The 23,018-nt window shown below is 40.6% G+C and overlaps 1 protein-coding gene across 1 annotated transcript in view; it reads right to left on the reverse strand.

The window, feature by feature from the left end:
* LOC106580921 (alpha-2-macroglobulin) overlaps nt 1-23,018 on the reverse strand; it is a 29,795-nt gene that overhangs the window by 3,058 nt on the left and 3,719 nt on the right. The window contains exons 8-33 of the mRNA XM_014162480.2: nt 22,104-22,254; nt 21,864-21,984; nt 21,409-21,518; nt 21,086-21,256; nt 20,524-20,757; nt 20,228-20,294; nt 16,821-16,966; nt 16,495-16,644; nt 15,729-15,878; nt 15,438-15,525; nt 15,095-15,245; nt 8,697-8,922; nt 8,388-8,514; nt 8,140-8,261; nt 7,998-8,049; nt 7,830-7,913; nt 7,490-7,666; nt 6,964-7,039; nt 6,595-6,751; nt 6,367-6,441; nt 5,819-5,981; nt 5,306-5,496; nt 4,805-5,020; nt 4,491-4,615; nt 1,615-1,705; nt 1,393-1,461 (exon numbers count right to left, since the gene is read on the reverse strand). Coding sequence (XP_014017955.2) covers nt 1,393-1,461; nt 1,615-1,705; nt 4,491-4,615; nt 4,805-5,020; nt 5,306-5,496; nt 5,819-5,981; nt 6,367-6,441; nt 6,595-6,751; nt 6,964-7,039; nt 7,490-7,666; nt 7,830-7,913; nt 7,998-8,049; nt 8,140-8,261; nt 8,388-8,514; nt 8,697-8,922; nt 15,095-15,245; nt 15,438-15,525; nt 15,729-15,878; nt 16,495-16,644; nt 16,821-16,966; nt 20,228-20,294; nt 20,524-20,757; nt 21,086-21,256; nt 21,409-21,518; nt 21,864-21,984; nt 22,104-22,254 — 3,490 coding nt within the window. The remainder of the gene's footprint in view (nt 1-1,392; nt 1,462-1,614; nt 1,706-4,490; nt 4,616-4,804; nt 5,021-5,305; nt 5,497-5,818; nt 5,982-6,366; nt 6,442-6,594; nt 6,752-6,963; nt 7,040-7,489; nt 7,667-7,829; nt 7,914-7,997; nt 8,050-8,139; nt 8,262-8,387; nt 8,515-8,696; nt 8,923-15,094; nt 15,246-15,437; nt 15,526-15,728; nt 15,879-16,494; nt 16,645-16,820; nt 16,967-20,227; nt 20,295-20,523; nt 20,758-21,085; nt 21,257-21,408; nt 21,519-21,863; nt 21,985-22,103; nt 22,255-23,018) is intronic.

Below are 23,018 nucleotides of genomic sequence, written 5' to 3' on the forward strand. Positions count from 1 at the left end.
TTGAGTGGCCCGACCACGCCCGGACTTGAACCCGATCTAACATTTCCGGAGAGACCTGAAAATAGCTGTGCAGCAATGCTCCCCATCCAACCTGACAGAGCTTGAGAGGATCTGCAGAGAAGAAAGTGATAAACTCCCCAAATACAGATGTGCCAGGCTTGTAGCGTCATACCCAAGAAGACTTGATACTGTAATCGATGCCAAAAGGACTTCAACAAAGTACTGAGAAAAGGGTGTGAATACTTATGTAAATGTGATATTTTCTTTTTTTATTTGCTTTGTCATTATGAGGTATTGTGTGTAGATTGATTAGGGAAAAACACTATGTCATTTTTTTTTATAAGGCTGTAACGTAACAAAATGTGGAAAAAGTCAAGGGATCTGAATACTTTCCGGAGGCACTGCATATCCATTGTTTTTGTCCAAATGTCTCAAGGTCAGTACATTTGGTTGGGAATCATTGATGGACAGCAATATTCAAATCTTGTCTCAGATTTTTTTTAAGTAGATTTAATTCCGGATGGAGACTTGACCATTCAGGAACACAACACCTATTGGAAAGACATTCTGTTGTGTCTTTGGCATTACAAATTGTGTAATTGTCCCGCAGAAAAATACAACTTCAACCCAGGGTAAGGTTTGGGGGGGGGGTGGGTTGGTTTCCTCTAACTTTTTACCTGGACTTTGCTCCTTTCATATTTATTTTGATCCTAACAAACTCCTGTTCCCTGCCGGTGACAAGCATAACCATAACATGATGCTGCCACCACAATACTAGAAAATATGAAGGGAACAACAACATTGCATTCACAACACATTACTGGCCTATATGAGAAAGTGAAAAAAAGAAAGTCTGTGTTAAAAAATCCACTCCAAATCATCCATTATGTTTGAAACAAGGCTGTTAAGTAATACTGCAAGACAACATGGCAAAGACATTAACATTGTGGCCTAAATGAAAAACTACAGGTTTGGGTCAAATCCAATACAACACAGAGAGAAACCCTCTATATTCTCCAGTAGTGGCAGCATCATGTTATGAGTATGCTTGTCACTGGAAGGGACTGGAGAGTTTGTCAGGATCAAAATAAATAGGAAAGGCCCAGGTAAAAGAAAACTCCCCTCAATCTTCTGAAAACCTAACCCTGGGATAGAGTTCTGTTGTTCAGAGAGACAATTAAACAAATGTTTATGCCAAAGACCAGAATTGCTTACCAAAAGGTGTTAAGCGTGTTCCTGAGTGGTCTAAAATGTGAAAATCAGAGACAAGATTTGAATATTGCTCTCGATCAATGATTCCCAACCAAAGCAATTTTGACAGAAACAATGGGCATATGTTGCCCTAAGAGTTGTGCAAAGTTGATAGAATGGATGATTTGATTTTGGTCTCACCTCTGTCAAGTACATTAACACATGGTCATCTTTAGCATCAACACGATCCACAAAAAGGGAACTCCTCAGCTGTGAAGACAAGCCATACATGTTATTCATATTGCATTAACAACAACGTTCAGTTTCATAAAGATTCACAGGTGAAAGAGGCAAGAGCTACTATACATGGAAAAAGGTCACAGGTAACACCATAAACTAACGTATGGTATGACAAAAACTCACCCTCCCCAAAGACTTTGGGTCTGGGACAAACCCAGACAGCATTTTCAAATCCACTATAATCATATTGGTGGTCAGCTCCTTTCCATGATATCTGTGAAAGCAAAGAGTTGCCTGTCATATTTTTATTTTTATTTTATCTTTATTTAACCAGTTAGGCTAGTTGAGAACAAGTTCTCATTTGCAACTGCGACCTGGCCAAGATAAAGCATAGCAGTTAGACACATACAACACAGAGTTACACATGGAATGAACAAAACATACAGTCAGTAATTCTATAGTAGAAAAAAAAAAAAAAAGTCTATATACAGTGAGTGCAAATTAAGTAAAATAAGGGAATTAAGGCAATAAATAGGCCATGGTGGCAAAGTAATTGCAATATGGCAATTAAACACTGGAATGGTAGATGTGCAAAAGATGGATGTGCAAGTAGAGATACTGGGGTGGAAAAGGAGCAGAATAAATAAATAAATACAGTATGGGGATGAGGTAGATAGATGGGCAGTATACAGATGGGCTATGAACAGGTGCAGTGATCTGTGAGCTGCTCTGACAGCTGGTGCTTAAAGCTAGTGACGGAGATGGGAATCTCCAGCTTCAGAGATTTTTGCAGTTCGTTCCAGTCATTGGCAGCAGAGAACTGGAAGGAAAGGCGACCAAAGGAGGAATTGGTTTTGGGGGTGACCAGTGAGATATACCTGCTGGAGCGTGTGCTACGAGTGGGTGCTGCTATGGTGACCAGCGAGCTGAGATAAGGCGGGGCTTTACCTAGCAGAGACTTGTAGATAACCTGTAGCCAGTGGGTTTGGCGACGAGTATGAAGTGAGGGCCAGCCAATGAGAGTGTATAGGTCGCAATGGTGGGTAGTGTATGGGGCTTTGGTGACAAAACGGATGGCACTGTGATAGACTGCATCCAGTTTGTTGAGTAGAGTGTTGGAGGCTATTTTATAGATGACATCGCCGAAGTCGAGGATCGGTAGGATGGTCAGTTTTACGAGGGTATGTTTGGCAGCATGAGTGAAGGATGCTTTGTTGCGAAATAGGAAGCCGATTCTAGATTTAATTTTGGATTGGAGATGCTTAATATGAGTCTGGAAGGAGAGTTTACAGTCTAGCCAGACACCCAGGTATTTGTAGTTATCCACGTATTGTAGTGATGCTGGATGGGCGGGCAGGTGCGGGCAATGATCGGTTGAATAGCATGCATTTAGTTTTATTTGCATTCAAGAGCAGTTGGAGGCCACGGAAGGAGAGTTGTATGGCATTGAAGCTCGTCTGGAGGTTAGTTAACACAGTGTCCAAAGAAGGGCCAGAAGTATACAGAATGGTATCGTCTGCGTAGAGGTGGATCAGAGACTCACCAGCAGCAAGAGCGACATCATTGATGTATACAGAGAAGAGAGTCGGCCCAAGAATTGAACCCTGTGGCACCCCCATAGAGACTGCCAGAGGTCCGGACAACAGGCCCTCCGATTTGACACACTGAACTCGATCAGAGAAGTAGTTGGTGAACCAGGCGAGCCAATCATTTGAGAAACCAAGGCTGTCGAAAGCCAAAATATCGAAAGTTTGATTTTGACAAGTGCTTGTAATAATGAAATGAATGGATACTTTGACTATTTACCCATAAAAAGACATGGTTGCCTGATATGCTTTCTTACTGTTACCGATCCATGCCTATGTACAAACTGGAAGTGAAATTACCTATACATACAGTGCCCTCTGTAATTATTGGGACAGCGAAGCATTTCTTTAAATCAAACAATGACTATGAGGATTAAGTGCAGACTTTCAGCTTTAGAAATTACTGCACTTTTTGTACATAGTCTCCCCATTTTAGGGGTCCAAAGTAGGCTATTGGGAAAAATTCACTTATATGTGTATTAAAGTAGTACAAAGTGAAGTATTTGGTCCAATATTCATAGCACACAATGACTACATCAAGCTTGTGACTCTATAAATTAGTTGGATGCATTTTCTGTTTGTTTGGTTGTGTTTCAGATTATTTTGTGCCCAATAAAATGAATGGTAAATAATGTATTGTGTAATTGAGTCACTTTTATTATAAATAAGAATATCATATTTTTCTAAACACTTCTATATACATGTGGATGCTACTATGATTACGGATAATCCTTAATGAATCGTAAATAATGATGAGTGAGAAAGTTAAAGACACAAAAATATCAAACCCCCCAAAAACACTGACCTCCCTGTTATTGTTATGGTGAGAGGTTAGCATCCCTTGGGGGTATGCTATTTGTGAGTATGTAACTTTCTCACTCAATCATTATTCACAATTCATTCATGATTATCTGTAATCATGGTAGCATCAACATTAATATAGAAGTGTTTAGAAACATATTCTATTCTTATTTACAATAAAACTGACTCCAAAATGGCACAATAGTTTATTTACCATACATTTCTATTGGGCACAAAATAATCTGAAACAAAAAGGAAATGCATCCAACAAATTTGTACCGTGAATATGGGACCAAGTACTTAACTTTTTACTACATTAATAAACATATACGTGAATTTGTCCCGATACTTTTGGTTCCCTAAAATGGGGGGACTATGTACAAAACGCACTGTAACTTCAACACGATGTTAATACCACACTTTAACCTCATAGTCATTGTTTTATTTCAAATCCACACTTTTGGAGTACAGAGCCAAATGAAGAAAAAATGCTTCTTTGTCCCAATAATTACAGAGGGCACTATAGGTATAATAACATCAATTCAATTGGGTCAGATACATTCTGTAAGACATACTCCAAAATAACACTGGAGTGTCATCATTGATCTGATTCAAATAATAAACTGATTGAAAGAATGCTTCTGTGAATGCAAATAAGTCATTCATTCTTACTGAGACTGGAGATTCAGCGTGACTCTGGGTCTCAAAGAGTTACTGTTGCAGTCCACCTCTGGCTTCACCTGGATACTGAGTGTTGTGCTGTCAGTAGGAGTAGGGATGTTGTAGTGGAGCGCCACCTGGGAAAGAGGGAAGAACAAGTCAGGGAAACCATCATGTCCAACATATACATTTTAAAAGATAGCGAAAAATAAACATTTCATAAACTAAATATCAAGCCAGACAAAGTTTCTTAAACGTTTGAACTTCGCAGTAATATACAAAACCATATCTTGCACTTTAGTATTGGGAGGCGTGTATTCACTGACCTGCACTGAGGCACAAGCACTGCCTTTTACTTCCACGCTGTACCTCCCTTCTGTGTCCTGCAGCGCCCTCTCCTGGTAGAGAAGCTTGTTGTTTTGGTTCACTTCGAAGAGGTGCTGTGCCCCACTGGGACACTGTACTGTGACTGTGCTGGCACCCTCTCTACTGTACACCCTGGTGGAGTAGAGAGCCAGGGCCTGGAGGGCCACCACTGTGTCCTAAACACACACACCAACAGACCACAGACAAATGTGTTCAAAATGAATGAAAATACCCCATTTTACATAAAGGGGGGATTTTTACATTGGTCAGTTCCTAGAGTAATTATTCCCCATTTCCATCCATTATGATTTCTTGGCTCCATTTTAGTGGAAGTTATCCTTGCCAGGCTTGACATGACAAGAAGCACATACATGCCTGTTGTGAAGTCAAGGTAATAATGCCTCACTACAAGTGCACAGCACAGGGTGCCAGTTCAGAACGGAGGTGTTTTGGAAATATACCTGTGTGGAAGAGAAGCCTCCGTAGGCGTTCTGCTGTCTCACCAGCCACCTGACGATGCGGGAGGCGTAGCCCAGGTCAGTGGTAGACAGAGGGGAGGCACTGAGGGAAGCCAGCAGAACATAGGAGCTGATTTCCACCGCCAGGGAGGCTGAGGTCTCTGAGGAGGTCTGAGTCCAGTGCAGAAGACCCCCTAAGGGACGAGGAGTGCACACACACACACACACAAACACACAGATAATAGGGACTAGCTTATTCATCATAATAAAAGATACAAAGTTCTTATCTGACCTACCCAATTAATTTTATGACGAAAAGTGAATTATATTACAGACACCTGAGTTCAAATTGTATTTGTGTTCTATAAAATAGTTTGGGTGTTTGATTGAGCTTATCTGGAGTGCCAGACGGAGGAGGGTTTGCACTTTTGGGATTACTCCATTGGGTCCATTGCCCAGGTATGCTCAATGAAAGCAAGACAGCACAAAAAGATGTTGGACCATGATATGTCTCACCTTCTTGTAATGAGATCGTGTCCAGGTGCTGCAGAAGCTGAGCCCGGGTCTCCATGTCCCCTGCCAGGGTAAAGGTGTAGGCCAGCAGAGCAGTAGTGTAAGTGTTGGACAAATCACTGGTGGAGTTCCTCAGGCAAGACAAGCTGCTGTACACAACAGGATCCTGGAGCACAAAATAACAGAGCAGCACATTAAGAGACACGTTAGCCTGGTCCCAGATCTGTTTGTAATGGCAAGGCAATACAAAGAGATCTGGGATCCGGCTAAACACATTCATGCTGGAGCACTTTTAGTTTTTCAGTTTACAGTATTATAACTATGCCTGTACTTTATTTGTTAACAGCACACTGTCATTCAGGAATGCTTATGGTTACAGCTATTCTTATTTCTATTCCATATGCTACTTTCAGATAATTTTTTACACAGAACTCACTACATTTTAGAATCTCTAAATGACAGTTGACATAAGATGTATACAACAGACTTCATACAGGAGGCTAAATCCGTTTCCTGTAATGGACGTTGTTGTAGTGAGAAATGCTACGTACCGACACTGACATGTTGAGCTCCAGCATTGAAGATGTGATGTAGGCCGTCAGCGTGACTTCATCTGTCACACCACCCTACAAAACAATATGTTAAATACTAAAACATGTGTAAACTGTAGCCTGATACAATTCTGTAGAAATCATAATTCCCAAATTTATGGATGGTCTGACGAGACTTAAAACGACATCTTCTTCCATCTTCTATCAGTTTATTATCAATATAAATACCTTCATTCTGTTGTTAAAGAGTTTCCCCAATCTGACGAAACAGCCATGTTTGTCTTGTTGACGTTCCAACCAAGTCTTGGACTGCTCAATTTTTGCCGGGTCAATATAAATGAAAGACTTTGCTTTGCCAAAGGATCTCAAAACAAAAGCAGTCAGCCTGAGAAAAGAGAACTTGATTTAATACCCACATAAAGTTGTCATAAACATGACTTAGAGCTTGACACTACATGCAATGAGAGCTTATGTCAACTTATGTCACATCAATGGTCTCCCTGTCAGAGACAATGCCATTTGGTTGGTCAATACTTAATTGAAACAGACAGTTATGATCAGTTTACCAATAAGTGAATAACACATCCAAGTACTCACCAAGTGTTCCCTGAGCCTTGTCCAAATGTGCTGTATGCACCATCAAAATGCTTGTAGTTCAGCTGCCTTTGGTAACCTGTCGGTGAGTTTTTAAAGCAAACAACAGTAACCAGGTGTGTTTTATAGACACTGAGTGTGCGCCCCAAATAGCACCCTATTCCCTAGTGTACTCTTTTTGCCAGGAAAAAAGTTGTGCACTATGTGGGGAATAGAGTGCCATTTGGTATAAAAATCTATAATCTATAATCAAATGATTTTAGCAAAACATCTGGAAGTCCCTGCATGTGTTGGGTCACTGATGCTCTGTTGATAAGACACCGTGATGTCATCTATAGTGTAGCTCTATAATTTATATGACACCAGGGTCATAGTCATTAGGGCATACCGTGGTGAAACGTTTAAAAATGTTCTTCAATGGAAAACAAAAACAAAGGGCTCTTATTGGACAAATCCAGCACTGTTTCAGTCAGTTTTCATCCGTTTTGTGCCTAATCAATATGACCCATATTTTGAGGGACTCTCTTACCACTAGTGAGGAACTTGGTGGCCTTGTCTCGGATGGCTGGAGTGAGCTGCTCTGTGTTCGTCAGGTACTCCAGGATGTAGATATTGGGGGCGAGGAGGGCCATATTCTGCTCTCCACACCCATACGGCATCTGCAACAGTCCATCCAGGTTCTTGAGGGCCCGACCCAGGATGTCCCCTACAGAGAAACATGGGACTTCCGTAAGATTATCCTCTTTAGGTCAGTGCCTAGTTAAATAAAAAAATAGAAACTACAATTTGCAAACAGCAGCATTATCATTGGAGAAAGGTTGCTTTTCCCACCACTACGCCTGTCTAAATAATACAATGGTTTATTTTACCCAGGACTGAGAGAGAAATTCGATCAGATCCAACCACCACGTTCTTGGGGAGTTGCAGTTCCACCTCCTCTGTCATAGTTACTCCTGTGGACACACAGATGATAAGATGAATGGAGATGATCAATTCAATCAAAGTGAACATTCAACGTTCATTCATTACTGACTGACCAGTTGGACACAGCAACCAGTTGTAGGTGTCGGTCTTCTCTGTTCCCTCAGCCTGAGAGGAGAGGATATTATTTTCAGTCAGGAGCAGTTACACTAGGTATCTGTACAACAGTATGTTCCGTCACAACAATAGGCTGCATACCTTCACCAGCAGGCTCTGTGTGACTGTGTCGATGCGACCTCTCTCCGGTACGTTCACAATCTCATTGTCACACACAGCGTGGGACTGGACAGCCTCTGCACTAACGGACACATTCAAAACCCCTACACACACATTGACAGACAGAGTGCAGCACAGGTTACACAACATCCAAAATGGTGACAGAGTACACGACTCAGGCTGACATCCATTCTGCTGTCTGAACGGTTGAATGAAGACTGGTGATTTACCCAGGATAGAGGGTGCCATCGTCCAACTGAAGGTCTTTCGTCCATTGGCACACAAGCACGATGAGTACTGCACATCCTTCAAGGGTGTGAGAGTGTAGTCTAAGGAGTGAGCTGGAGTCACAGAAACCTGCCAAATAGGAACACTTGTAAAATAACATGGAAAACCAAAGACTGATACATTGGGTGTAAAAAATTATAAAAAATAAACACTGACCAGATAAACTGTAACAAAACAAAATACAAGAGTTTAAAAACAACTCAAGAAACTCATGAAACAACTCAAGAAACGATCATGATGCAGTGTCGTACCATGATGCACTTGGACAGGTAGTTAAACACAGTGGCCTTCAGCTCAAAGTGCTCTCCACGGATGATGGAGTAGGGCAGGGTGAGTTCCAGGAAGAAGGGCTGGAAGACAGTGAGCTCCACTGGAGGAGCCAGGCCGAAGCCGCTAGGAGCCAGGCAGAATGCCTCTGTCTCCCAGGTGGTGATGGTGTCTGGAACTGTGAGGGGCATGTCTGCTCTTCCAGATTCCCTGTAATACAGAGGTCAGAGTTCAAACAGAAAGCCATTAAGTGTTCCATTGAGAAAAATTGAGCCAATGGGGTAAATTGAACCACCCTTGTTTCTAGGAAACTATACACAAAATGTATAATTTGAGTACATATTTAGGAAGAGGACATTTCATGGAGTCTATAAAGGAGGAAACCACATAGAAAAAGTGGTAAGGAAGTTAGGTCCAAAAAACAGATTTTCACCAAGTCACCAAGAATTTCACCAAGAATTTGTTGTGTTAGAGGTTTCATGATTGTTGTATCTAAACCAAAGTAGATAATTAAGATTGTTTTATACGTCATTTGGGGTCTCTATAAGCTTCAATATGAGGTCCTAAACCTAGCATGAAAGTGCCTCCTTGTAGCTGTGTGGGCTAATATAGTCTAAATGTTTACCTTGGGGTAAATTGAGCTAATGGTTTAGTCAATAGAGAGCAATAGTAATGGCGTCTTTTGTAGGCACTAACTTCTCCATGGTACATTGGACAAAGCCTATGGGAAAATGAGTAGAGTTTTTGTAGGGTTTTTGGATAAATGCAGAAAATATGGTCTGTGGTAAACACAGGTTTAGGAGATCTTAGAACTGTATGTTTTGCTCTATGAGATCATCTTCATCAGCTAACGTCAGTCTTGTGAATTTTGTAATGTAATAATAAAAGCACATAAATTACATAAATTATTCATATTTCATAAAGGTCATGTTAATTGACTGATATTATGTCACTGAACAAAACGTATAAGATCTCCTAAACCTGTGTTAACCTCAGACCTTGTTTTCGGCGTTTATCCCAAAACCCTATTCTTTCCCCATTCATTTTCCTCATATGAATGTCTGAACGAACCTGAGATAACTCATTTCCGGGTTTTAGGACTAATAGCTGGTGAGCTCTATGGCAAGTTGAGCAAATTGAAGTGTTTTCTTCCCAGGCGAACGGTTGGGTAGTAAAAGATTAATAGGGATTATGTAATCCGATTACAATAATAAAGATTTTATGTTACATTCCTAAAAACAGCTGATTACTTTCGGGATGACTTCATCTAGTATCAATAGGAACATTTGATAAAACTCAATGCTTTCATTTACTCATCATCAAGACTTCTAACATGCTCTCAGAGATGCTATTGTTCTGCTGATTGCCCATCAAGGGTGGGTGGCTTCTGTTGTTGAAGGTAAGGCTTTCTAACATTTACACCTGGCCCACTGGTCAATCAGACAGTCGTCTGAACTATAGAGTTCCTGCTTGCTGCTTTGAAGCAGTGCAGTTTCTCTTGCTCTCTCCTTTTTGAAATGCTTTCAGATTGCACATGTCATGACGTTGGCCTGTGGGTAAGGAAATATGCTTGATAACGTAATGAGTATGGATTTCATTTCAGTTGTCATCTGAGACATTATGATTGATGACAGGACGACATAAACTGTACCTGAGAAAGTATACGCCCTCTAGTTATCAGAGTCACATGGAATTGTTATGCAATTGTTATGCAATTGAAATGTTTGATGACCCTGTGAAGAGACAGGGGTTATAAACGATGAAACACCTCCCTCCCCCTCTCCACTATATAAGCCTTTGATGAAAAGATAACCAGGTGGTTCCAGTACGGGAGGTCTGCAGCCTCTACGTTAGAAGGACACACATGTCAAGAACAGAACTAAGCCAACCTCGGCGTGAGCTTTGGTGGCGAATGGTATGAACTTTGAGCTTATTCACTACAGAAGTGATACTTCCTAGCCGTTGAGTTAGCAGCGGCCGCTGCTTACGTGGGCTAGGAAAGGACGGACAACGGATCCAGTCTAACAACCAGACGAAGATACCACCACGTATCCAATTGACCACCATTGACATTCTTCCGGCCAGGAAGATCTGTTGGCCAACCCGGCCAGCATCTACGACCAATCTACCGAAGCGCAGCTCAGAGTAAATATTTATTGCATTTTCCTTTTCCAAATGGGCGGTAATTTAGAATGCATAAGATAATGTATTTACGATAGCATAGCTGCTGTTTCTCTGTTCCTAAATCTTCCCGCTCTTTCATTCAAGCCCAACCCCCTTTCCTTTGTGTAACCAGCCGTCATATCTGTTCCGTCTACCGGGACGTTTTCTGTATGACATCATTGTATTCTGTGTATTTGTAATTCTGTGTGATTAGTTAGGTATTTAGTAAATAAATAATTAAACCCAATTTTGTATTGCTGATTCAACTTGTTAGCCAGGGTTCGTGAAGATAGCCAAGAATTTACAACTTTCATTATGAGACTGAAAATAAGACAAGGGTTAATATTGACTGCTATCGATGTAAAATATTACAAAGTATTTTAAGAGTTTATTCGGAAGATAACAGCTCTATAAACGTTCTTCCGTGGTGCCCCGACTTTCTAGTTAATTACATTTACATGATTAGCTTAATCAGGTAATATTAATTACAGAGAAATCATTTTATAAGTTAGCATGTCATATCACTTAATCCGGCATAGCCAAAGACACAACACACAATACTTCAAAATGTAGGTCTAATGGCGGGAAAACACAGTATTGTAGGCCGTCATTGTAAATAAGAATTTGTTCTTAACTGACTTGCCTAGTTAAATAAAGGTTCAATTGAAAGCAACCCCTATTGTTGCTGTTCAAGAGATAATGGGCCCAGGTTTCTGCTCTGAATTGTATTTAATATTGAACAAAGGGCAATATTAAAAAGGTGGTTGCATAGGCCTTTCAAGGTGTGTGCATAGCCATATACATTAAATGTACTGTTAGATATCAGTAAGAAGGCTAACTATTTGTAATAGGCTATAGTCAAATAATAACAACAATTAGAGTTAGCGATCTCCTAACCATTTCCTCAGGTGGTGAATTGGCCCCAAATGAATTAGCCTATGTGATATTAGTGGCAAAAAAAATGTAGACAAATAAATCTCTATTGAACAAAATATCTGAATATTCTGGAAAATTATTTTGATAGTAAAATAGTAACAACAATTGCAACCTTTTGTTTACTGGCCCAATGCTCTAACCACTAGGCTACCTGCTGGTTACTGGCCCAATGCTCTAACCACTAGGCTACCTGCTGGTTACTGGCCCAACACTCTAACCACTAGGCTACGTGCTGGTTACTGGCACAACGCTCTAACCACTAGGCTACCTGCTGGTTACTGGCCCAACGCTCTAACCACTAGGCTACCTGCCACCCCGCTTCTTAATGAAACACTTTGACGATGAGGCTATACATTTTTTCTATTGCGTGACCCCACAGTAATTGTGGCGCAACCAAATCATGGGCTGGTGCCACCAACTGAACATTTTAGTATGGAGCCATGTGACTATGCCCTTGCACATACAGTAAGAATAGATAGAAGACTAGTCCCCAATTTGGAAAAACCCATGTTACTCATTTTGAGTAATTCATTTATTTTTTTTGGGGGGGGGTTGGCTGTTTTGCATTTTATTTTGGCATTATATGATGGTGGGGCAGCCAGCGGAAAATATGGAGCGTAGGGGTTGGTAATGTTCTCTAGTTGTGCCGTGTTTGGCTCAGTTTTCTGTCACTCATGGGGAACACTACGTCTGGTACCATGACAGCCGTGAGTTGGGCAGGGAAGTGATCGCATGTGGCAAGCATTGATAAGGGGAGAGAGCTTTGGATTATGCATTAAGGGGGTTGAGGTCAGGTCAGGTCACCTTAAGGGAGAAGGAACGGTTTATTACCCCATCACGTCGTCTTCCTGTCGAACCATAAAATATGTAAGGGTTGGAGAGAAGGAGGAAGTGCATCTAAATTGGAGTATATGTACCTGTGTTGGAGGAGACATGTTTTGTCTGATGCAGCTGTGTTGACCCTCTGGGAGAATAAACTTGGTTAAGCTTTCATAGTGTCCGTTTAGTTTTTTACTGAGAATTAAAACCTAACAGTAGAAAGCTGTTTGTAGTCTTTGTGCCTCACCCTAATAATTTTTCCCCTCTTAATTTCGCCTACTGTTCTGACTTGGTGGTGCATGTAGCCTATAACCTGTTTTAGAGAAATGTAATCATTGACTATTGTAAGAGCTTTCATTGTCTGCTTATATGCCCCCTTTATTTATCCTACAGTTCTGACTTGGTGTACAGGGAGAACACTGTAAGAATGGCCCATGTTCTGAATTATGTCGCCGTACATTTCAAAAGTGCTGAACAAATAGTTATATTGACTACGTCCGTCCTAGTTCGCTCATTAATGTCTTAATCAAAATAATGGATTGCATCTTATCTGCTTGTCATCCCCTTATGCCATAGTTTGTACATGTCAATTGTCAGTAGAAGCCACATTCGTTTAACTTCTATGGGCTACGTGGGACACTACGTCCCACCTGCGGGACACAGCCAGTGAAATATCAGGGCAGCAAATTCAAAAACAACAAAATGTCATAATTCAACTGTCACGGTGTCGTAATGTAAAGACCAAGGCGCAGCGGGTATGTGAATACTCATACTTATTTATTAAAGTGAACACGAAAAAACAATAAACAAAGAACGACAAGAACAGTTTTTCAGGCTAACTAAAAGCAGTGCAAAAACTACCCACAAACAAACAAGTGAAAACAAGCTCTTTAAATATGACTCTCAATCAGGAACAACGATGAACAGCTGTTCCTGATCGAGAGCCACACAGACCACAAAGAAATATAACCACTAGAAAAACCCTAGAATACAAAAACCAGAACATACACCAAAACCCCGGAACACATAAATAAAACACCCCTCTACATACACATAACCCCCGAACCACATAAAACAAATGTCCTGACCAAACTACAATAACTAATACTCCCTCTACTGGTCAGGATGTGACTTCAACTTTCTCAAACATACAAATATTTTACACCATTTTAAAGATACACTTCTCCTTGATGTAACCACATTGTCCGATTTCAAAAAGGCTTTACAGCGAAAGCAAACCATTAGATTATGTTAGGAGAGTACATAGACAAAAATAATCACACAGCCATTTTCCAAGCAAGGACATGTGTCAATAAAACCCAAAACACAGCTAAATGAAGCACTAACCTTTGACGATCTTCATCAGATGACACTCCTAGGACATTATGTTACACAATACATGTATGTTTTGTTCGATAAATGTTTTGTTCTGAGTACATAGCTCAGCCATCACAGAGAGCTATACAGACACCCGCCAAGTTTGGGGCAACCTAAACTCAGAATTAGTATTATAAATATTCTCTTACCTTTGCTGATCTTCGTCAGAATGCACTCCCAGGACTGCTACTTTCACAAGAAATGTTGTTTTTGTTCGAAATAATCCATATTTATGTACAAATACCTCCGTTTTGTTCGCGAGCGTGGAACCAGAGACGAAAAGTAAAAATGTTCCATTACCGTACTTAGAAGCATGTCAAACGCTTTGGTGACAAAACGGACGGCACTGTGATAGACTGGATCTAATTTGCTGAGTAGAGTGTTACCCCATACCACTTTTTTGGACAAGCTATGTTTTCAATCTGTAATGTATACATTAATTCTGATCATTTCCAGGGATAAACAACATCCTGAAATATATGTCAATATCTTTGTTAGAAATAACACTATATTTCCCTTAAGAGTGTGATGCTGAATGTAAATAAAATCTAAATTTACCACACTCTCCCCTACTTTGTAATGCAGTTTAATGAGGTACAGGTTCCTAATCTACACCACGACTGTATGTTTTGATATAGACCAGTTGGTTGTTTAGCAACAAAACCGACACGTGCGCAACTATGGAGCAAAACAGACGGGGTTGGCTTAGATTGTTGACAACATCTAAACTATATTTTACCTTCAAATGTTTATTGAAAACATAAATACATTTGCACAATGAGCACTTGTTGTCTCTCAAATACATCGTTACAGTTGTTGGTTAGCTAGCTAGCAAATGTTTTGCCATATTAGCATAGACATGACATGAGTCAAAACACCTCAAAACAAGACATGGCATCAATAACAAGATAAAACGAGCTGAAACGAGACACTTACGATTCCCCACATGGCAGCCTCTTGTTATTGTTGCTATCTGACGTTCAGAATCATAACATCACCTTCTGCCTCATCAATGTGCACATTATTTTTATGACGTTGTCAGCCAACCCGTCTATAAGGCAACAGCCTCACTGTGCAGTGCTCTTACCCAACTTCCACAAGATCCCATATCCACGTCTCAGGGAAGAACGTACGGACCGTCTGTATGGGTGACGGAGGTGCAGAGCCACCGAATCCTCCAACTTGACCCATTACAAGTCTGTTCACGGTTCCACGGTTAGAGAAGCCTACATGGTATACTAAAACAAAACATAGTCATTATTCTCGTGTTAGAATCAACCTGATCAAACCAGACTGAATCCTGTGGTCACTGGTGATGCATGCAGTGTTCAGACTGTTTTAACCACGCTATGTTAGAATAACATTTCCAAAGATTCACCAAAGACTTCTGGCAATGACAAGAGTAAGAGATGGTAAGAAGGACATCTCACCATGGGAACGATGGTACTGGTTTCCCTTATAACTTAGGCAGGAAGGTACTCTTAGAACCAGATTAGTTGCCAGCTTCAGTCCCAGTTTCTAGAAATCACAAACATGTGAGCTCGATATTAATGAATGTCTCAGTTTTATTTTTCTATTCTAAATGTGTGTTTTTTGCTTCAAACTGGCTATTTTAGAAATTGATAATTTAAGGAGATGAATGCATGGTAACAGTATGGTAACTGATTCTTACGAGAGGGGAAAAGAGGCTTCAAGTTAAGAGAAGACAAGGCAGAAGTTACCTTAAAAACTTCATATGGTTCATTTTTCTCCTCAGTTTGTCCTGGGTATGGCATTACGTATCTCCTTGGTCTTACATGTAAACATGCTACTGGATCTTCAAGCTGGTAGGGAATGTGTGTTGTCGCCTTGACTGGTAACAAACCAAATATCTGTAATGGGACAATAAGGAGATGTGAAATTACCTTGTTCATTGGGCACCAAACAGAAGGCAGGGACTACTTGTACTTGTCAAATAAGAAATGCTCAATTTTGTTTTCCATTGCTAAACGTTTTTAATGCTTTCCGTGCCCTAATGAACACAACCCAGAATATGAACATGAATATGAACAGAATATGAACCAAAAGGGAGGTGCTTTTCAGTTGATGAAAGTACACCAAATGGCCAACAGTGAACAGACCCACTCCAAGTCTGCCGTTGTCACTTCTTAGTCCCCCGAAGCTGGTTGTATTGCCAGCACCACAAAAGCTGTTTATATGGTGGTACTGTATGTGTAACAGTGTAGGTTCCGTCCCTCTCTTCGCCCCAACCTGGGCTCGAACCAGGGACCCTTGCACACATCAACAACTGACACCCCACGAAGCATCGTTACCCATCGCGCCACAAAAGCCGCGGCCCTTGCAACGCAAGGGGCAACCCTACTTCAAGTCTCAGAGCGAGTGACGTCACCGATTGAAACGCTATTAGCGCGCACCACCGCTAACTAACTAGCCATTTCACATCGGTTACATATGACCGTTGATATTCACTACACCGAGCTCTGTTACCTTGTCAGCATCCAGCCTCTTCCCTGGCTCCATGATGTGAACACTCTTGTCCACAGCACTGAGGCCACAGAGGGAGCCGGGCTGGGCCGAGAGCTGCAGGGTGTTCTCCTCCCCTGGAACTGCTTTTGAGGGTGAGAACTCCACCGACACCTGGTGCATATGACATACATGTGTACATTATACACCTTTATACAAGGAATGATATCTATGTGCATGGAAATACTTGACACTTTTTATACCTTCTATAAAATGAACATAGTATGTTTGTGATGTGCAGAAGTCAGAGGGTATAACACACGAAGAAGCATGCCCACATATACACACACCTTGTGCCTGAAGCATTTCTCAGTGGGGAAGTTCATGCTGTGGGCGATGACAGTCTCACTGGGTAGCATACTGTACACAAGGACCTGTACCACAGGCGCCATCTCTGGAACCACTGCCAACTTCAAAGTAACTTCACCCTCAGTTGCTGTAACGCAAGAGCATGTCACACTGAGTACGTTTACATGCATAGTAATAATTAGATAGTAAACTGATTATGGCAGATTATACGCAGATTATGCAGTAGTCACTTTACTCTGTTTATTTTAATCGGCGTATGGTCAAAATCGATGAAAGCTTACGCCTATTAAAACACAAGGACATATAAACGTTAGGTATGCACAAAATATGCCCCAAAACATGCACGCGCCAGTTTTCACGCAAAAGTTGGTATTTATAAAAACTGATCTTGAAGTGAGAATATGCTTATTATCCTCCTGCAAACTCCAGACCATGTGAATGTACAGTTTCTAGTGGTTAAAGTATTGCATTGCAAGAAGGCAAAAGTAGTTTATGGCCTTGTGCAGGAATAAATTACGCTCATATTCATAACAAAAAACAGGTAGCTATATATAACAAGATGCAATCACTTGCCCTTAGTGAGAAGACCAAACATTTATTTTATCTTTGCATTCTAAAGTAATAGGAAATAGATGCCTATTTCATTTAATTTCCATGATCATTGCAGTATAAACCCTCACCTTTTCTGACCACATGGTTTCATAGGCTACTCGCAAAATAGCCCATAGGCCTACAACAAGTTAGGATAGGCTACCGTTCATCCCATCTCTCATTTAATTGGACCCACTTCAGAATAAATAGATAAGCTATTTCAAGTATTTTTTTAATTTAACCTTTATTTAACTAGGCAAGTCAGTTAAGAAAAAAATATTATTTACAATGACGGCCAAACCTTCCCCAAACTGGGACGACACTGGGCCAATTGTTCGCTGCCCTATGGGACTCCCGATCACGGCCGGTTGTGACACAGCCTGGGAACAAACCGGGATCTGTAGTGACGCCTCTAGCACTGCAATGCAGTACCTTAGACCGCTGCGCCACTCGGGAGGCGATCCGATTCGAAGCACAGTTTAATGATAGAACAGACGGTTCACCTTTTTCCTTGACTTTTGTAGGCGTCTGAATTCAGTAATGTCGAATTTCTCTTGTTGACAACATTCCATTTATTAACATAATACATATATCATAACCATTGCAGAATACTTTTCCTGGCATGATGAGCTCATATTCCCGAAGTAGCCATACAACAAATTACCATGCGCATCTCTCATTTATTGAGCCTATTAGATAGGCTATTATATTGTAATTTCACGTTTTTACTCAATGCATCAGGCAGGGAGCCCTTAACAGGTGAACAGCAGTTGATCTTTAGCATTGAAGTGTGTAGGCTACCACTGTAAGTAGGCCTACCGTAGTTTTCATTGTAGACAATGTTTCAGAATTTGTGGGCAGTGCATCATATTTAAGTTCGGGAAAAAAATGTATGCAAAACATTATTGCATTCAAACAGGTCCACTACAGTTTGCTATTGTTTTTGTCTTTCAGAAACAGTCAGCTAGCCTACAGCAAATGTCACTGCAAAGAAGCAATTCTGCCAACACCTCCAAAGACATTTAATCAAGTTCGCCATTGCTATTTAATTTAGATACTCTCTTGGCCTAATTCCAATATTTTGAAAGTATACAGCCAATAAGGGCGTTACTGTCACCATACAAGTTGAATGATGAGCGTTTTCCAGGTGGAGTTATAATGCTGGTTCACGCACAGTTTAAAGACAGGTCTGACTCATAACGGGTGTGCGCCTAGTTTATGTATCTCAATATTTATGTGTGTGCAGTCTTTTCTTAAATGGCGCACGAGGATATTTAGTGATACATTTACGCAAAGGTTGTGAATGAGGCCCCTGGTTTTCTGAGCAATCTTTCACATTATTAGGACATGTAAACACCCTAATCGGTGTTCGAGCTGTGCATTTGATCTGTGCATGTGCTTTCACCATCCCAGCGATCTGCCCTCTTTAGCTCAAGGGAAGGGAGTTCAGAAAGACCCCTTGACTTTTTCCACATTTTGTTACAGCCTTATTCTAAAATGTTTTTCTCCACTCATCAATCTATACACAATACCCAATAATGTCAAAAACAGGTTTTTAGATTATTTTATTGCAAATGTATAAAAATAAAATACTGAAATATGACATTTACATAAGTATTCAGACACTTTACTCAGTACTTTGTTGAAGCACCTTTGACAGCGATTACAGCCTTATGTCTTCTTGGGTATGACAATACAAGCTTGGCACACCTGTATTTGGGGAGTTTCTCCCATTCTTCTCTGCAGGTCCTCTCAAGCTCTATCAGATTAGATGGGGTGCGTCGCTGCACAAGTATTTTCAGGTCCCTCCAAAGTTGTTCGATCGGGTTCAAGTCTGGGCTCTAGCTGGGCTACTTAAAGACATTCAGAGACTTGTCCCGAAGCCACTCCTGCGTTGTCTTGGCTGTGTACCACTCAACCATAAAGGCTTGATTGGTGGATTTCTGCAGAGATGGTTGTCCTTCTGGAAGGTTCTCCCATTTCCACAGAGGAACTCTGGAGCTCTGTCAGAGTGATCATTGGGTTCTTGGTCACCTCCCTGACCAAGGCCATTCTCCCTCGATTGCTCAGTTTGGCCGGATGGCCAGCTCTAGGAAGAGTCTTGGTAGTTCCAAACTTCTTCCATTTAAGAATGATGGAGGCTTGGTTTTTGCTCTGACATGCACTGTCAACTGTGGGACCTTATATAGACAGGTGTGTGCCTTTCCAAATCATGTCCAATCAATTGAAATTACCACAGGTGGACTCCAATCAAGTTGTAGAAACATCTCAAGGATAATCAATGGAAACAGGATGCACCTTTTTAATACATTTGCAAAAATTTCAAAAAACCTGTTTTCGCTTTGTCATAATTGGGTATTGTGTGTAGATTGCTGAGGATACATTTTTTTATCCATTTTAGGCTGTAACGTAACAAAATGTGGAAAAAGTCAACGGGTCTGAATACTTTTCTGAATGCACTGTATGTGTCTTAGAAGTAATTTTCACATGGACATTTTATATGTCTGACCTCAAAATCAACAATGCTTCCCAAAAATAGCATGTTCACTGAGGTAGAACATTTGTTTTGATTGACAATTTCTGCATTCATCAGACTGCCATCAGTAGCCTGATTTCAGACATCCATGTAAACAGTATTATTAGGGAAATTGTATTTCTTGCAAAGCGTTTTAATATAAGTATTATCTTATTCTGAGTATCCACAATAATCGCATTATTGTGTGCATTTAATCGTACATTGTCATTGTCACCAAGCACCTTCAAGTACGTTCATAATTACTTAATGAAACTCCCTCACCAGGACTCCCGTGCTGCACGGTAACCTTCATGTGTCCATGCTGAACTATCACCCCTCTGGATAAGGCCTGGAGGAGGGAAAGGGAAAAACACTTGTCCCGGTTATCCCATCAAGTCAGCAAGAAGGATATGATGAGAAGTACTGGTTTTGTATAGAGACATCCTTCCTTTGAAGATGAGAGGCTGGGACTATGTCTGAAATGACCCTGGTCAAAGTAATACACTAGAGAATAGGGTGCCATTTTGGACTCACCCTGGGTTTGCAGGTTGTCACAACTTGTTCCTGGTTCTACTCACCAGGTAGATGACATCCACGGAGCCCTTTGGGACGGTCTCCCCTACGATGGCGTACTGGATGGTGATTGATACTTCCTCCCCACATGTCAGTGGGTTCTCCATCTTCTGAATAGCCAGAGAGCTGGACGTTTTACTGTGAGGGGCAGTGGGCTGGATCAGGGAGAGTTCGTGTTGGCCGCTTTTGAAATAGGGGACCCTGTATCTATAGTTCTCTATTTGTGGTGTGTTGCTAACCTGGAAAGCAACAGAGGGAAGAGAGAGTATAACTAAAGGCCCAATCCCAAATCAACCCTTAGACCCTGTACAATATACTTGTGGAGATCTGAGAGGATTTGACAGTTGTAAATATGGTAACTAACATTTCCACCTTGCCTTCTGATAGGCTAGGTGGAAGTTTCACCATATTGCTTATTATACCAATGGAATATTCTAGGATCTCCACAAGAGCATGATAGACCCTAGAGGGTAGGGTCAAGTGGGTGATTTGGAGTTGAGCATAAAGAGTCTTCAGAGTCTCAGAGTCTTTCAAAACCTAGAAGGACTTTCAAAACCTCATACTTACTATGAGGTTAATATTCTCTTCGGGCATACTGGTTGTGTTGAGGGAGAAACTGGCAATACCGTGACTGTCCGTGGTTAGGTTCTGGAGATGATGTGAGGACCAGCCTTTCTTCTCCAAAAGGTAGACTGACATGTCTGAGATAGGTGTGTTGTTGAAGTGAACAACGTTTATCTGAGGAAAAAGGGGGGGAAAGTTGTAAGTAGTGATGCTACACGTGTCACTGTTACCTACCATTGGTAGTTAAGTAAACAGGAATGTCAAAGACAAATGGCATCTACAATTCAACTAAGTGTAATAAACAATATCACTGTATTTGGATGCACCTTGCCCTCGATAATTGATCCATGCTCATAGATTTTGGGTGTGTCAACAAATGTGAGTTTTCCAACCACATAGGAGAGCTCAATGTGTTTTTCCTTTGACTGTGTAATACCTGTGAAAGGAAAACAAATGAAAATAGGATGTTTTATTTCACAACTACACACGCCACCATGATGCACAATGGCAGCTCACAATGCAGAAGCTGAATTCCAATGCAGCTTACTCAACGTATTAAAAACATGATTACAAACAGAAGACATGAATAAAAACAGCATCATATGAGGATGTAGCACCAAAGGTCAAATACGCAGGTCACGCCAATCTTCATGATCTAATTAAACATGCAATCTTGACATTATGTAATTCACTCTCAAGAAGAAAAACTGTTTTCATTTGACTTCAGGCAAATGTTATCATCACTTCTACCATCTTCAAATTCTTGTGATAATTGACTTGCCTGTCCCCTCCTCCTCTACTTTTGCATTAAAACTCAGCCTGTCTATGAGCATTTTCTGGCCAGCATCCTTTGTGAAAATTGACATGTTGAAGACATGAGAAGCACAGCCAGTTAGGTCCATCTGGGAAAAGCAAGCAAAACCACATTAAGAAATGATTTAAATAAATGTAACCAGATCACATTCAAATGTATTATGATGGTAAAAACAAGTATATAGTTTCTTCATGAAAGCATACAGACCTCTATTGACTCTTTATGGCAGGGGGGTGTATAATCAGGAACTTCTTCTGGATTTTTCTCATCAATTCTTATTGGTATTATTATATTGGGCACTAAGGGTCGGCACAACTCTACCTCTGCTTTACCAGGTACAGGCTGCCCATAAGTGTATCTGATTTTATTTCATAATAAAACATAAAAAACATAAAACATCATACATTTCCTACTTAGAGAGGCGTAGTATATTATAAACCTTATATTATAGACATTACAAAGGCTCATACATGCATCTTACAAGTTACAATGCATTATACCGGCAGGCTTTCTTTAAGTCAAGTGTTTTCAACATTGCCAATGCAGCTGGACCTGTATTCATAAAGTCTCTCAGTGTATGAGTGCTGATCTAGGATCAGTGTAAACTTCTGTATCAGAATGAACAAGGTCACATGGACAGGAGAGACCTGATCGTAGTTCAGCAATCCCATTCTGAGAGGCTTTATGAATATAAGCCCAGCTGTTCATGTAAATGCCACTGTCCCAAACATTTTAATTCTCAGGGTACTCATAAGAACAGATTATGACATTGAGCAGTAGCATTGTAAGTCTTCAATTCGTATTTGTCATTAGCACAGACCTGGGTTCAAATACATGCATATTTAAGTATTTGTATTTTAAATACATATTTTCCACGTATTTTAGTATTTTTCAAATAATATGGCCCAATCAAGAACTTCTATTTCCTAGATTATTTTCAAATACTTGTTTCTAAATACACTATTTCAAATACCCCCAGGACCAAACAGACCTGGGTTGAAATGCATGGAGTATTCAAGTATTTGAATTTGAATCAAGGTCTGCATTAGCGTAATGCAATTAATTAGACAGTGACATTTATTGGAGTTAAAAATTGTCTTGTAACTACAGTGCATTACAAAA

The sequence above is a fragment of the Salmo salar genome, chromosome ssa20 (assembly GCF_905237065.1).
Source record: "Salmo salar chromosome ssa20, Ssal_v3.1, whole genome shotgun sequence".
NCBI lineage: Eukaryota > Metazoa > Chordata > Actinopteri > Salmoniformes > Salmonidae > Salmo > Salmo salar.